The sequence below is a fragment of the Eubalaena glacialis genome, chromosome 18 (assembly GCF_028564815.1).
Source record: "Eubalaena glacialis isolate mEubGla1 chromosome 18, mEubGla1.1.hap2.+ XY, whole genome shotgun sequence".
Classification (NCBI taxonomy): domain Eukaryota; kingdom Metazoa; phylum Chordata; class Mammalia; order Artiodactyla; family Balaenidae; genus Eubalaena; species Eubalaena glacialis.
The window spans coordinates 59,703,201-59,717,569 of record NC_083733.1 but is presented as its reverse complement, the minus strand read 5'-3'; the positions used below and the strand labels follow the sequence as shown (position 1 = coordinate 59,717,569).

General features: G+C 51.5%; 2 protein-coding genes across 2 annotated transcripts; both read right to left on the bottom strand.

Annotated features, from left to right (window-relative positions):
* Positions 1-998: 998 nt before the first annotated feature.
* Positions 999-1,916, bottom strand: APOC2 (apolipoprotein C2). The gene is made up of 3 exons (XM_061173727.1): positions 1,854-1,916; positions 1,522-1,681; positions 999-1,203 (listed from the first exon to the last, which is right to left on the bottom strand). The coding sequence occupies exons 1-3, from the start codon at positions 1,906-1,908 to the stop codon at positions 1,113-1,115; spliced, it is 306 nt and encodes a 101-aa protein (XP_061029710.1). The 5' UTR covers positions 1,909-1,916; the 3' UTR covers positions 999-1,112.
* Positions 1,917-3,001: 1,085 nt separating this feature from the next.
* APOC4 (apolipoprotein C4) lies at positions 3,002-4,852 on the bottom strand. The gene is made up of 3 exons (XM_061172479.1): positions 4,615-4,852; positions 3,400-3,541; positions 3,002-3,167 (listed from the first exon to the last, which is right to left on the bottom strand). Exons 1-3 carry the CDS (start codon positions 4,850-4,852, stop codon positions 3,002-3,004), a joined length of 546 nt encoding a protein of 181 aa, XP_061028462.1.
* Between the last annotated feature and the right edge of the window lie 9,517 nt (positions 4,853-14,369).

The window sequence follows — 14,369 nt, the reverse complement described above, 5'->3', positions numbered from 1 at the left end:
GACATGGATTCAAGCCCTGGTCCAGGAAGATCCCACATGCTGCGGAGCAGCTAAGCTCGTGCGCCACAGCTGCTGACCCTGCGCTCTAGAGCCCACAAGCCACAACTACTGAGCCTGCATGCCACAACTACTGAAGCCTGCACACCTAGAGCCTGTGCTCCGCAGTGAAGAGTAGCCCCCGCTCACCACAACTAGAGAAAGCCCGCGCACAACGAAGACCCAACGCAGGCAAAAGTAAATTAATTAAAACAAACAAACAAACAAAAAACGTGTGAAACTGGGTCAGGACCCAATCAGTACATTTTTGCAGGGGCCACGTGAGGGCAGGACTGTCTGTCTTTTCCCTGCTGTGTCTCCAGCACCTGGTTGTGTCTCAATAAATACATGTGCGACAAACGTATAGGAACTGGCACAGCGTTTACAGTTCTGTCCTCTCGGGTCCCAGCCAACCTGGGCACTGCCTTGTCACACTCAGCAATGACTCATGGGCACCGCTCTCCCCTCTACCCCAGGGCCACTGGACACCTCACTGCGATGGCATATTCAAAGTGTCAGCCCAGGACCCGGACATGGCCAGAGTCCACTGCAGATTAGCTATGTCCATTTATCATTTTACAAATGAGAAAGCCGGGAGTTCCCTGCTGGTCCAGTGGTTAAGACTCTGTGCTTCCACTGCAGGGGGCACGGGTTCGATCCCTGGTCAGGGAACTAAGATCCTGCACGCATGCCACATAGTGTGGCCAAAAAAAAAAAAGAAGGGAAAGCCAGACCTTGGTGAAGGTCAGTCACCAATTATTGTTGTTATGATTATTCATTATTATTATTCACCTCTTTATTCCCATTGACCAGGTGAGGGCGATATACATAGAATAAACGCTCAATAAATGTTGGCTGGACAGCATCAGCTCCTCCATCTTGGCCCTTGAGGTCTCAGAAAAGCAACCACATCCAAAAGAATAAACTTGGCTTTTTTTTTTTTTTATTGATAAGAAGTCAGGCTAGAGTTGGGAGCAGGATTCTGAGAGGTGCTAGGAAGTGGGGGTGGGGTATAGATCAGGGGACCCAAGGGGTTGCTGGGGTCTGGACTCCCCCCGAGATTGGGGGCCCAGCTGTTAATGGTCTCCCTTCAGCAGAGAAATGACCTGGTCAGTAACAATCCCTGCATAGGTGGTCATAGCTGCCGTGCTTTTGCTGTATATGTCCCTGGGGAGAAAGGACAGAAGGGCTGAGGAGGAGGGGCTGGGGGCTGGGACTCCTGGGTCTGAGGGAGGAGGGGCTGGGGCCCAGAATCATGTGTCCCCTGGGAAAACGTGGCTAGAACCCAAACTCCTGGATCCCTAAGTAGGACAGGACTGGCATCTCAGAATCCCGGGTTCTACTGGGACTGGGGGCTGGGAGCTGAGATACCTGGGCCTTGAGATACCAGGTCCAGGTTTGAACCTGGACTCCTGAGTCTGAGGGAGAAGAGGCTTGGGGCTGGGAGTCCCTGTTCCTGGGGTGGGGGTGGGAGGCGGGTGATACCTGATTTTCTCATCCACGGCGGGCAAGTATGTCTTCTTGTACAGCTTCTGGGCAGCTTCCTTGGCTATATCCCAATAACCTAAGAGTGATTCCCGCACCTTGGTGAGCAGGGCAGGCCTGGCAGTCTCTTCTTCCTGGGGCACATGGACGCCCTGGACCTCTGCAGGAGGAGAGTGAGTTAGGGGAGCTGAGGGGCCTGCAGCAGGGGGGGGGAATGAGGCGGGGAAGGAGAGGAGTGGGCAGGGGCAGGGCCAGACAAGAATTGGGCTGGGAAGATGCTTGGGGCTCATCCCCCTCCTCATAGCCCCTCCTCTCCTACTGACCACACTCACCGAATCCCAACACCAGGAAGATGAGAAACAGAGCCAGGAAGTATCGGGTGCCCATGGTGTCAGGAGACCTGGAACGCTGAGGAGGGTGTGGGACAGGGCCACGGGAGGTGTCTAATCCTAGGGTCCCCTGCGCTCAGGGATACCAGCCTGGGACCCCCCTCCCCCTCCCCCCCACCTGAGTCAAACCCCTAATGGCTTGACTTGGGCCTCACTTCCTAACATCCTATGATGCTACTCCCGATTGCTGATTGTAACATCGTAATTTTTTTTTTTTTTTTTGGCAGCCCTGTGCTCTTGCAGGATCTTAGTTCCCCGACCAGGAATTGAAACCCGCTGCAGAAGTGAAAGCGCCGAGTCCTAACCACTGGACTGGCAGGGAATACTCTAAATTCCATGATTCTATCACCGGAATCTAATATCTTGACTCTTGCAGTTTCTGCTTTAACGATCTTGGCCACCTCCTGCTGTCCCCCACCCGCCATGTCCCTCTCTTACCGGACTCTGGCAGGCTGTCCTCACCAGCTCCAAACAGGCAGAGAAAGGCTTTATAGGTCTTGCGATCCACCCCTTCACAGCCAACACCCTGACCTCAACGCCTAGGCCAAAGTCCTGGCCAACAGAACTGCTCGGGGTGGGGGGTGGGGGGTGTGGGCAGAGAGGGCAGTGACATCCCTGAGGTCAAGCCACAGGGAGCCTCCACTCTGAAGATTCACCGCTGAGAGAGACAGGCTGGGTGGGGAGCTGTGGAGGTGATGGGGGCTCTGGGTGCCCGCCAGGCATGAGGCCTGGGGTCTCCATCCCGTGGGAGGTGAACGCAGAGGGCTGAAGGAGGGGCCGCTGGGGGGGGTCTTGTTAACCCTGCCTGGTCTCCAGCCTTCACCCTCCACCCCAAACTGAGAAGCCTGAAGTCTTCCGCGCCGCCCACAAGCCTGCAGTGGTGGGTCTCAGCACTGGGGGAGCAGGGTCATATCCCCCCCCCGCCCCCACCCCCACTGTCGCTCCCCTGCCACGTGTCACTTGGTGTTGTCACTTCCTCTACTCCTTAACCTCCGGGGGGCGGATGGGGGGGGTTATCCCTGGCATCATCCGGGAGGGACTGGGACGGGGCCACAGAGGAGAACTCCTTTATTGCGGAGGCTGTGAACACTTTAATGCCAGTAGCTGTCCCCGCAGAGCAGCTGGGGACACAGGTTGTAGGCCTTGTTCAGGAGGCTGTCCTTGGAGCTTTGGAGCCAGGCCTGGGTGTGGGAACCCAGGTCCCTCAGGTGGTCATCATAGTAGGTCTTCACAAAGCCCTGGAAGGCCCTGGGGCCCCTGTGGACATCACAGTGGAGACCCCAGCTACCCCCCGAGACTTCTGCCCCGTTGACCCCGTCCTCCCTCTGACCCAGGAGTCCCTGCTCTCACCTCTTACCCTCTACCCCTCTGGGACCCAGGGGTCACAGCCCTGCCCCCGCCCTGTCCTGCTCCCTGGGAACCCACGAGTTCCGGCCCTGCCCCTCCTCCCTCAGACTCAGGCCCGCAGCCCCGTTCTGCGCACGCGCACCAGAACCACTGCCAACTCTCTCTCGTCCTGGTCACCAGCGACTCCATCGACTCCTTCACCTTGCCCGGAACCAGGCTCCAGGAACTACTGGCTGACTCTGGCGGGGGGCTCGAGGTTCCCCCAGGCCCTTCTTGCTGACATGCTAGATGGGATCAAAGGGCAACTTGGGACGGCTGGGACCCCAGAACACTCCATCTCCCTTTCCCTCCATGCTCACCGTCATCGTGGCTCCTGGTGGCCCCTTGCCTCTCATCGCCTTCTATGTCCCTCTGACCCCTCGCCCCACGTCAGCCAGCGGTCATCTCCTTTCACCTTCTGTGCCCGGGAGCCCCGTCACCCCTGCGTCTGCCTGGGGTTTCCTCCTTCAGTCTGTAACGCCGCCTCTCTGCCCCCTGCCCCTCTCCTGATGCCTCCCTCACTACCTGATCTTGCCACCCACTCCGTTCTCCTGTGACTCCCAAACGGTCTGAACAACCTCCGCAGGCAGTGAAGGATGCCCCCGGGGATGGAGGTTGGCAAGGCCATGTGTCGGGCTGGTGGGCCAGGGGTTCTGCCAGGAATAACACACACCTGTCTGTCCAGCACCCATGCACCTGGGCAAAGCCTCACCTACAGAGACCAGCCATCACACGGGTACACGTGTACACGCGTGTACAGAGGCACCCATGTGACCTGTGGTGTGCCCTTGGTTGATGAGTTAACCTCTTCAAGACTCAGTTTCCCCTTCTGTAGAATGGGATAATGACAGGTCCCAGCTTATAGGGTTATTGTGAGAATTAGAGGTTAACATGTAGAAGGCACTTGGACCGGTTTCCTGCACATCGGATGCACTGCATATATATATACAATTTAAATACATGTGCAGAACCTAGACATACTCACACACCAGTACACACAGACACCCTTCCACATGCCCAGACTGTCAAATCTTTTGCATAAATACCCCCTAAAGACACACATATGCGCACAAGCATACAAATGCATGTTCACAGACTTACACGTTTACCATGACTGCATACTCGTCTGCTGACACACGCACAAATGCATATTCATGATCACTGTCATCTGTACCAACCCCGTGTACACTGTTCACACACGGCCGCCCCTGACACATACTCCCAGACATGCATGCATATCTGCACGCCTCACAGCCGGTCACACTCACACCCCATGCTGCATCGGGGTCCCCACACCCGCCCACCCACTCCTCCTCACCTACGACGCAGGCCAGGACCAGGACGCAGAAGCAGAGGGAGGACAGGGCCCGGAACCTGCATCCAGGGAACAACATTTCTGGGGGCCTCTGTCCCTCTGTCCCTCTGTGCTCAGCTCTCTGAGCTGGGGGAGGGGGAGGCTGCGCTGAGCAGAGCCCTCCCCTGGCCGCCTCCCCACGCCCCTTGGCAGGGACTTCAGAGAGAGAGGGACCCAGGTGACAGTGATGATCCAAGGCCATGCCCGCCCCTGCTGGCCTCCTTCCTACCCTCCCACCACCCTAAACTGACAGGGGAAGATTAGCCTCCTGTGCTGAACTGGGTTCAAATTCTGGCTCCACCTCGTGTGACAGCCCCTCTTTTGGGCCTCAGTTTTCTCCTCCGTAAAATGGGCCCACAATCCATACTTTAGGACATTAATTAAATGATGTGATAACAAGGGAAATTCTTTTCTTTTTTTTTTTTTTTTTTTGCCTGTGTTGGGTCTTCGTTGCTGGCGCAGGCTTTCTCTAGTTGCGGCAAGTGGGGGCTACTCTTCGTTGTGGTGCACGGGCTTCTCATTGTGGTCACTTCTCTTGTTGCAGAGCACGGGCTCTAGGTGCACAGGCTTCAGTAGTTGTAGCACGCGGGCTCAGTAGTTGTGACTCGTGGGCTCTAGAGCACAGGCTCAGTAGTTGCGGCACACGGGCTTAGTTGCTCCGCAGCATGTGGGATCTTCCCGGACCAGGGATCGAACCCGTGTCCCCTGCATTGGCAGGCGGATTCTTAACCACTGCGCCACCAGGGAAGTCCCCAAGGGAAATTCTTAACGTGGAGTCTGGCAACATAGGTGCTCACAGATCAGACCTGTTTATTATTATTTCTTTTGTCTCTGAGATCCGTTGGCCACTGGACTACGGGGCCAGACACACCTTCACTGCGTGACCAGGGCAAATACATTCCCTTCTCTGAGCTCAGTGTTTTCATCTGTAAAATGGGGATGGTAGTAAGTGCCTGCCTCACAGAGTCCACATGAAGGCTGGGTGAGGCCCTGTGAGGGAGAGCTTAGTGAGAGGTTGTCAACATCAGGCTTGGGCCAAACACCAGACAGAAGAAAATGAGCCTTTTTCTCCCGGAGGACCCAGCCATGAGCCAGGGTGCACAGTTTAGCCAGGGAACCATGGGCTGGATTCCTTGCTCTAAGGTTGCCAGATAAAATACAGGACGCCCTGTGACATTTGAATTTCAGATAAATAATGAATCTTTTTAAATTAATTGATTTATTTTAAAAAATTGGGGGGTGCGCCATGCACGGCATGCGGCATCTTAGTTCCCCAACCAGGGATTGAACCCGTGCCCCCTGCAGTGGAAGCACAGAGTCCTAACCATTGGACCGCCAGGGAAGTCCCATGAATCTTTTTTTAGTGTAAGTATGTCCCATGCAATATTTGGGAATTATACTATTATTTATTTGTTGTGTATCTGAAATTCAAATCTAACTAGGCATCCTATATATTTTTTTCAATATTTATTTATTTATTTTTGGCTGCCTTGGGTCTTAGTTGCGGCACACGGGATCTTTCATGGCGGCGCGCGGGCTTAGTTGCCCTGCAGCATGTGGGATCTTAGTTCCCCGACCAGGGATCGAACCCGTATCCTCTGCATTGGAAGGCAGATTCTTAACCACTAGACTACCAGGGAAGTCCCACGTCCCGTATTTTTATGTGGTGAATCTGACAACCCCACTTTGGCCACAACCTGGATGACTGTACAGGACAAATCCAGAGGCTTCCAGAAGAATGCTGTCCGTTCCAATGGCCCCAGCGTGGGCTCTAGCACACAGTAGTTGCTCAACGAATGTTCCCTGGAGTTCCTCACTGACACTAATCAGCAAAATAAAATCTCCTGGAGTTTCTGTTTGGGATGATGAAAACATTCTGGAAATGGACAGTGGTAATGGTTGCACAAGATTGTGAATGTACTCAATGCCGCTGAACCGTACACCTAAAAATGGTTAAAATGGTAAACTTGATGTTATGTATTTTACCATAATAACAAAAGAAAAAGGAAACACCCACCTTGCATGGTGTTAGGAGAAGCAGCATGGTGTTGGGTTCACAGTCTGGCTCCCCCTCCTTCCTGCTGTGTGACCCGGTGTATGTTGCTTAATGTCTCTGGGCCTGTTTCTCCGTCCAGGAACCAGAGTCATGGACTACGTTCCTACACAGGAGAGTAAAGCAAGTCGTTTACCTAAAGTGCCTCAAGCAACAAGAGACCCGCAGCAAAGCCGTGCTGTCAACGCCAGCTGCTATTTATTAAGCTTGTGCTTCCTGAGCGCTCACTACGCATCAGGTGCCACCGCAAGGCTTCAGCGCATTAACTCACTGCATTAACGTCAGACCTTATGAAGTGGGCATCTTTTTCATTCCCATTTTACAGATAAGGAAACTGAGGCTGTGGGGGTGGGGCTCCCCAGCCACCAAGTGGTGAATCTGAACCCAGCCCTTTCATACTTAGCTAGCCGTTTCTGACTAGCTAAGCCAGAAACGACCTCTGCCCTCACCTCCCCACCCCAATTCTAGAGGGCAAGAAAGAGGTTGAAGCAGGGCCAGGGTTGGGTGGGCCCGGGGGAGGGGGGAAAAGGTCTCTGACTCTGCCCTGGCTCCAAGGTCAATGAGCTGTTTGCTGCTTGCAGTGTTTGCCCATCTGTTATCCAGGGCAGGAATGGGCTGAAGGTCGTTCAGGGTGGACCTCAGAGGCAGCTCAAAAACAACAGCAGTTGGGAGGTGGGGGCAGAGAGGTCACAAGGAGGGACTGGGGGTTGGGAGCGGTGGGCCCTGAGACCCCAGCATGTGTGTCTGGGGACAGGTAGCATCTCTGAGCCTGCACCTCTGTGTCCACAAGATCATCAGTCCCACCACCAGACTCCCGAATCACTCTCTCCACGCCAGGGTCCGTGCCTCAGTCTGGACCCCATCCCCTCTCCTCTGAATCCCTGCAGCCACCTCCCTTCCAGCATGCCTCACCACTCACCTCCCTGGCTGCTCTGGGTTGTGGCAGGGAAGTCGGGGGGTGGAAGAGAGGTTGCTATGTCCCCTCCTTTATCTCTTCTTTCTGCCTTTGTCTGGAAGATCTCCATTCATTTTTTTTAAATTGAGATATTCAAAAAAGAAAACAAAAAAGAACAACAACAAATTGAGATGTTCACATACCATAATTGTTACCCTTTGAAGGTGTACAATTCAATGATTGTTGGTATATTTGCAAAGTTTGCAACCATCACCACTATCTAATTCCAGAACATTTCATCACCCGGAAAGGAAATCCCACACCCTTTAACCCTCACTCCCACCCCCTTCTCCCCAAGGCAGGGCAACCACTAATCTGCTTTCTGCCTCTATAGATTACCCAATTCTGGACGTTACATATGAATAGAATCATATAACATGTGGTCTTGGGGCTTCCCTGGTGGTGCAGTGGTTGAGAATCCGCTTGCCAATGCAGGGAACACGGGTTCGAGCCCTGGTCTGGGAGGTTCCCACATGCCGCAGAGCGGCTGGGCCCGTGAGCCACAGCTGCTGAGCCTGCGCGTCTGGAGCCTGTGCTCCGCAACAAGAGAGGCCGCAATAGTGAGAGGCCCGCGCACCGCGATGAAGAGTGGGCCCCGCTCGCTGCGACTAGGGAAAGCCCTCGCACAGAAACGAAGACCCAACACAGCCAAAAATAAATAAATAAATAAATAAATTTATTAAAAAAAAAAAAAAAAGAATCTACCTGCCAATGCAGGGGACACGAGTTTGAGCCCTGGCCCGGGAAGATCCCACATGCCGCGGAGCAACTAAGCCCATGCGCCACAACTACTGAGCCCGTGTGCCACAACTACTGAAGCTCGTGCTCTTAGAGCCCGTGCCCCACAACAAGAGAAGCCACTGCAATGAGAAGCCCGTGCACCGCAATGAAGAGTAGCCCCCGCTCAACACAACCAGAGAAAGCCCGCACACAGCAACGAAGACCCAATGTAGCCAAAAATAAAAATTAAAAATAAATAAAAATTAAAAAAAAAAGTGGTCTTTTGTGACTGGCTTCTTTCACTTAGCATTAAGTTTTCATGGTTCATCCATGTTGTAGCGTGTGTCAGTGCTCTGATCCCCCTTTCTTTTTTTTCTCTCTCTCTTTTTTTTTTTTTTTTTGGCCTCGCCACGAGGCTTATGGGATTTTAGTTCCCAGACCAGGGATCAAACCTGGGCCCACTGCAGTGAGAGCTCGGAGTCCTAACCACTGGACCACCAGGGAATTCCCAGTGTTTTGTTCCTTTTTATGGCTGAATAATATTCCACTGTATACACTGTATCTGTACCTATACAGATATACAGTGGATATACAAACAGTGTATAGATTTATTTATTCATTCATCAGTTGATGGGTATTTTTTGGCTATTTTCCACTTTTTGCCTATTATGAATAATAGTGCTATGAAGAGTTGTGTACAAGTTTTGTGAACGTGTTTGCAGTTCTTTTGGATAGAGACCTAGGAATGCAATTGCTGGGTCATGTGGTAACTCTGTTTAACTTTTTTTCTCTTCCGATTTTATTGAGTTAAAATTGATATACAGCACTGTATAAGTTTTAGGTGTACAGCATAAGGATTTGACTTACATACATCATGAAATGATTATCACAAGTTTATTAAACATCCATCATTTCATATAGATACAAAATTAAAGAAATACAAAAAAATTTTTTGTGATGAGAACCCTTAGGATTTACTCTCATAATAACTTTCATATAACACACAGCAGTTTTTTTTTAAATTTTAAAAACTCCCAAGGTGATTCTTTTTTTTTTTAATATTAATTAATTAATTTATTTATTTTTGGCTGCGTTGGGTCTCGGTTGCTGCACGCCGGCTTTCTCTAGTTGCGGCGAGCGGGGGCTACTCTTCATTGTGGTGTGTGGGCTTCTCACTGCAGTGGCTTCTCTTGTTGCAGAGCACGGGCTCTAGAGCGCAGGCTCAGTAGTTATGGCGCACGGGCCTAGTTGCTCCGCGGCATGTGGGATCTTCCCGGACCAGGGATCGAACCCATGTGCCCTGCATTGGCAGGCGGATTCTTAACCACTGCGCCACCAGGGAAGTCCCTCTTTTTTTTTTAATTGAAGTATACTTGATATACAATAGCCGTTTAACTTTTTGAGGAACTGCTAAACTGTTTTTCAAAGTGGCTCCATTTGTCTATTTTCATACTCAGTTTTTAAAAAAAAATTTTTTTTAATTGAAGTATAGTTGATTTACAATGTTTTGTTAGTTTCAGGTATACAGCAAAGTGATTCAGTTAGGTACTTGGTTTTTAATTCATGTGTTTGTATGATGAACATTCGTGCGGAAAAAGAGCAATATTGTTTATTACACTCTTCCCCCAGTTCTCTTGGATGAATTCTGAATTGTCTTTCAGGTTTCAAGTGCAATGTCTCCTCCTCCAAGTCTCCTCTTCCATGATGCCTTAGGCTGAGCCAGGTACCCGCTGGGGTCCCTACCCCTGCCCTGCGCTCTGTATGGTATGGCCATGGGTGGGAGTTGTCTATACATGCTGCCTTCACCCTCAGGGGTGAACATTTCTATATACCTGTCTGGGACTCTCCAGGGGTGATCTCTCTTGGTGTGACCGGGGCTATTTGCTCTCTGGTGGCTTGAAGCTATGTTTGTAAACCTGAGAAGAACAAATATATGGGCTCTAAAATATAAAGTGTGAAAAGGAAAATTGCAAAATCAGAAGGGATGAATTCATGAATGGTTAAGAATGGTAATCAAGGGACTTCCCTGGCAGTCCAGTGGTTAAGACTCTGTGCTCCCACTGCAGGGGGCACAGGTTTGATCCTTAGTCAGGGAACTAAGATCCTGCATGTCTCAGCATGACAAAAAAAAAAAAAAAAGAATGGTAATCAAGCCCCTATATGTCAGCTGTTTCATGGAACGGAAATGTTCACTCATTGATTCAGGAAGGATCGATTGAGCTCCCACTGTATGCTTGACACTGTCCTGGGTGCTTGGGGGGGGCACTGCAGGGACCAAGACAGCCTCTGGGAACTTCCTAACAGTGGGAAACAGACAGTAAACAAGTAAGCGAATAGACATACGATATATCGGGGGTAATTAATGCTGAACATAAAGGCGAATAAGGAACTAGGAGAAAGATAGAAGATGGATATGGGGGGAGCATAATTGGGGGGTGGGGTAAGTAACACTGCAATGAACATGTTCCTCCATCTTTCTGTATATTTCTCTGGCCCCTGCACCTAGTAGATTCAGGACCGCTGGGACACAGGGCACACAAATACTTAATGTCAACAGAAACTGCCAGGTTGCATCTGTAACAGTGACCCAGTCCCCACTCCTGTGGGATGTGTGCAGCTCCCCAGGTGTCCACATCCTCAGACACACCTGGTGTTGTCTGCTCCTCTGCTTCCACCATGTGACTGGGAGCTGCCTGGGGTCTTTTGGTTGTTTTCATCTCATTGCTCCTGAGTTTGAGCTTCTCTTCAAAAGTGGAGTGCATACTCCAAGAGCTGCCTGTCCATCTTCTCCGTCCCTGTGTGTCTTTTGAGTCTTTAACCTGAGGGATTTTTTGGGATTTAGGAAAATGCTTGGGAAAGTGAAAAATGCTTCCAAAGTGAAAAAAAAAAAATGACCAAGTTAAAAGTTAGTAATTTTGAACTTTTTTTTTGGCTGCACCGCTTGATATGCGGGATCTTACAGTTCCCCGACCAGGGATGGAACCTGCGCACCCTGAGGTGGAAGGTCCAGCCTTAACCACTGAACCTTCAGGGAAGTCCAAAAGTTAGTATTTTTTAAATGAAATTGCTACAGAACATACCCACATACTAACTAGCCAACAGCAGTGTGACTCCTCATAGGAATTATATATAATAAGGGACATGGGTGCATTTTAATATGCTGGATGTAATGCCAGTGAGGCCTGGGGCCCGGTGTGTGTGCACAGCTGTAGCCCATATGATGGGCAGGGTGATTAGGCAGGGGAGGAAATCAGTCAGGATGTGGCCCCAGGATCCCCACCTGGGTTCACATCCTGTCTCTAATCACTTTGGGCTTTGTGATGTCTCACAAGTGACTTTAGCCTTCTGTGCCTCAGTTTCTTCCTCTGTAAAATAGGAGCAGTGACAGTATCTGTCTCAGTGGGGTTTTGTGAAAATGCCATATTTAGTTTAGGTTTTGTTTTGTTTTGTTTTTTTTCTGATTAGCATACTTGTTTCACCTAATTTTTTAAAAATTAATTAATTAATTAATTAATTTTTTGCTGTGTTGGGTCTTCGTTGCTGCACGCAGGCTTTCTCTAGTTGCGGTGAGCGGGGGCTACTCTTCGTTGCAGTGCGTGGGCTTCTCATTGCTGTGGCTTCTCTTGTTGTGGAGCACGGGTTCTAGGTGTGTGGGCTTCAGTAGTTGTGGCACACGTGCTTAGTTGCTCCGCGGCATGTGGGATCTTCCCGGACCAGGGATCGAACCTGTGTCCCCTGCACTGGCAGGCAGATTCTTAACCACTGCGCCACCAGGGAAGCCCCAAGACCACATGTTATATGATTCCATTCATATGTAATGTCCAGAATTGGGAAATCTATAGAGACAGAAGGCAGATTAGTGGTTGCCCCGCCTTGGGGAGAAGGGGGTGGGAGTGAGGGTTAAAGGGTGTGGGGTTTCCTCTTGGGGTGATGAAATGTTCTGGAATTAGATAGTGGTGATGGTTGCAAACTTTGCAAGTATACCAACAATCATTGAATTGTACACCTTCAAAGGGTGACAATTATGGTATGTGAATCTCAATTTGTTGTTGCTGTTTTTTGTTTTCTTTTTTGAATATCTCAATTTCGTTGCGTTGAATATCTCAACGCAACTCGCTGCGTTGTCTTCACGACTTGACTCAACCACGTTACTCCTCTGATGATGGAAAGGAATCTGATGAGGCCTGGGGCTGCCTGGGCTGGGGCTGGGAGTGCCCAGAAGAGGGGCAAGTGCAAAAATTTCCATAATGGAAGCCCTTTAGGATGAGATTCCAGGGATGGGAAAGGAGATCTTTGAATGTGTTTCTGGGCATCATGGTGTTAGAATGCGGCGGGGGGTACCAGAACCACCAGATCAGGCTCAAGATGCTGAGAATTGCCTTGCTCTCAGCCCTGGACTGGTCCCCCGCCCTTTCAGGGCTGTAAAAGCAAGACAGCCAATCCCGGAGGAGCAAGACTGAAGACGTCATCGGTTGCTAAGGCTCCCCTGGGCAGATTGCCACACACTGGACTAGCCTTCAGAGAACGCTGAGACCCGCCTGGGCGGGTAGAGATGGGGGCAATTGGGGGATGATATGGGAACCAGGGCACAGAAGGGGCCCCAGAGTTCTCAAGGGTCCTCTAAGCCTGTGCCCCAAGCCCATGATAGCTTCACTCTTCCAAATCTCAAACTCTCAGTGTCCCATCCCTCTTTCACCTCCCAAAACCACAAAGAGAGCCACCATCAGGACCAGGAGGGACAGAATGAGCCTTGTGGTGGGGTGGGGCCAGAGAGGCACTCCGAATGTTCCTTCCTGGGCACTGAGGCCGTCTTGGGTGGCCTGGCCCGGGACCTTTTTGAGGCAGGGCAAGGGGGTGGGTGTAGGGGGGGTGGTCAAGTTAATCTCCCTCACCCTAAGCCTCACCTGGCCACCTGCCTCCCTGTGCCCACCCACCCCTCCTCCTTCACCCCTCCCTCGTGGTGGTGGGGACCAGGTGGGACACAGGGCTGAAGCCTTAGGCCCAAAGCGTCTTGCTCTTCAGCACCTGCACCTCCAACTTTCCCTGACTGTTGGGAAAGCCTTCCCCCTCTCCCTGTGGCCCTCTTCCCTTACGGGTCTTGCCTGCTTCATACCTTTCTCCCAGCCTCAGGGGGTGTCTCTCGGTAACTCTCAATAACTCACTAACTCAATTCACACTGTGTCCCCAGGCCACCTCTACCGTCCCCTCCCCCTTCTTAGCAGGCCTCTTCAGCTCAGAGGAATCTGGGGTCACACAGTCTGCCTCCCCACTCCTGCCCACCCCATGCCACCTCCAACATCACTCTCAGACTAGCTCTTCTATTCCCCCACCTTTCTGCCTCTGGGAGACTCCCAAACCTCCCTGGATGCTCTCTGGGGTCTTAATTTCACAGCCCCCAACCTCCCTTTTGGACAGAGGTCTTCTTTTTTTTAAAATTTATTTTATTTATTTATTTTTGGCCGCCTTGGGTCTTCGTTGCTGTGAGCAGGCTTTCTCTAGTTGCAGCGAGTGGGGTCTACTCTTCGTTGCGGTGCGCGGGCTTCTCACTGCGGTGGCTTCTCTTGTTGTGGAGCATGGGCTCTAGGCTCATGGACTTCAGTAGTTGTGGCTGCGGGCTCAGTAGTTGTGGCTCGTGGGCTCAGTAGTTGTGGCTCGCGGGCCTAGAGCGCAGGCTCAGTAGCTGTGGCTCACGGGCTTAGTTGCTCCACAGCATGTGGGATCTTCCCGGACCAGGGCTCGAACCTGTGGCCCCTGCACTGGCAGGCGGATTCTTAACCACTGAGCCACGAGGGAAGCCTGAGAGGTCTTTTCAACCTGTCAAAAGTGCAAAACCTCAGCTGCCAGGCTCCCGATGTGCGCCCCTCCAACCACTCCACCAGAAACTCCCTTCTCTCTGCTTCCCCACTGTCCAAGCCTCCAGGGCCCCTGTAAACGCTCCGTCTGCTCTTGTGCACCCTCTCTGGCCACTCCGCACACCAAGCACCACCGCCC

Excerpts from the sequence above, each read along its gene's own strand:
- APOC2 (XM_061173727.1), bottom strand. The coding sequence starts at position 1,908 with ATGGGCACCCGATACTTCCTGGCTCTGTTTCTCATCTTCCTGGTGTTG. Across the intron at positions 1,682-1,853 it reads CTTCCTGGTGTTGGGATTCG|AGGTCCAGGGCGTCCATGTG; the intron begins GTGAGTGTGGTC and ends CTCCTCCTGCAG. Across the intron at positions 1,204-1,521 it reads GCCGTGGATGAGAAAATCAG|GGACATATACAGCAAAAGCA; the intron begins GTATCACCCGCC and ends CTTTCTCCCCAG.
- APOC4 (XM_061172479.1), bottom strand. The coding sequence starts at position 4,852 with ATGGCCTTGGATCATCACTGTCACCTGGGTCCCTCTCTCTCTGAAGTC. Across the intron at positions 3,542-4,614 it reads GGTCCTGGCCTGCGTCGTAG|CATGTCAGCAAGAAGGGCCT; the intron begins GTGAGGAGGAGT and ends GATCCCATCTAG. Across the intron at positions 3,168-3,399 it reads GAGAGTTGGCAGTGGTTCTG|GGGCCCCAGGGCCTTCCAGG; the intron begins GTGCGCGTGCGC and ends TGATGTCCACAG.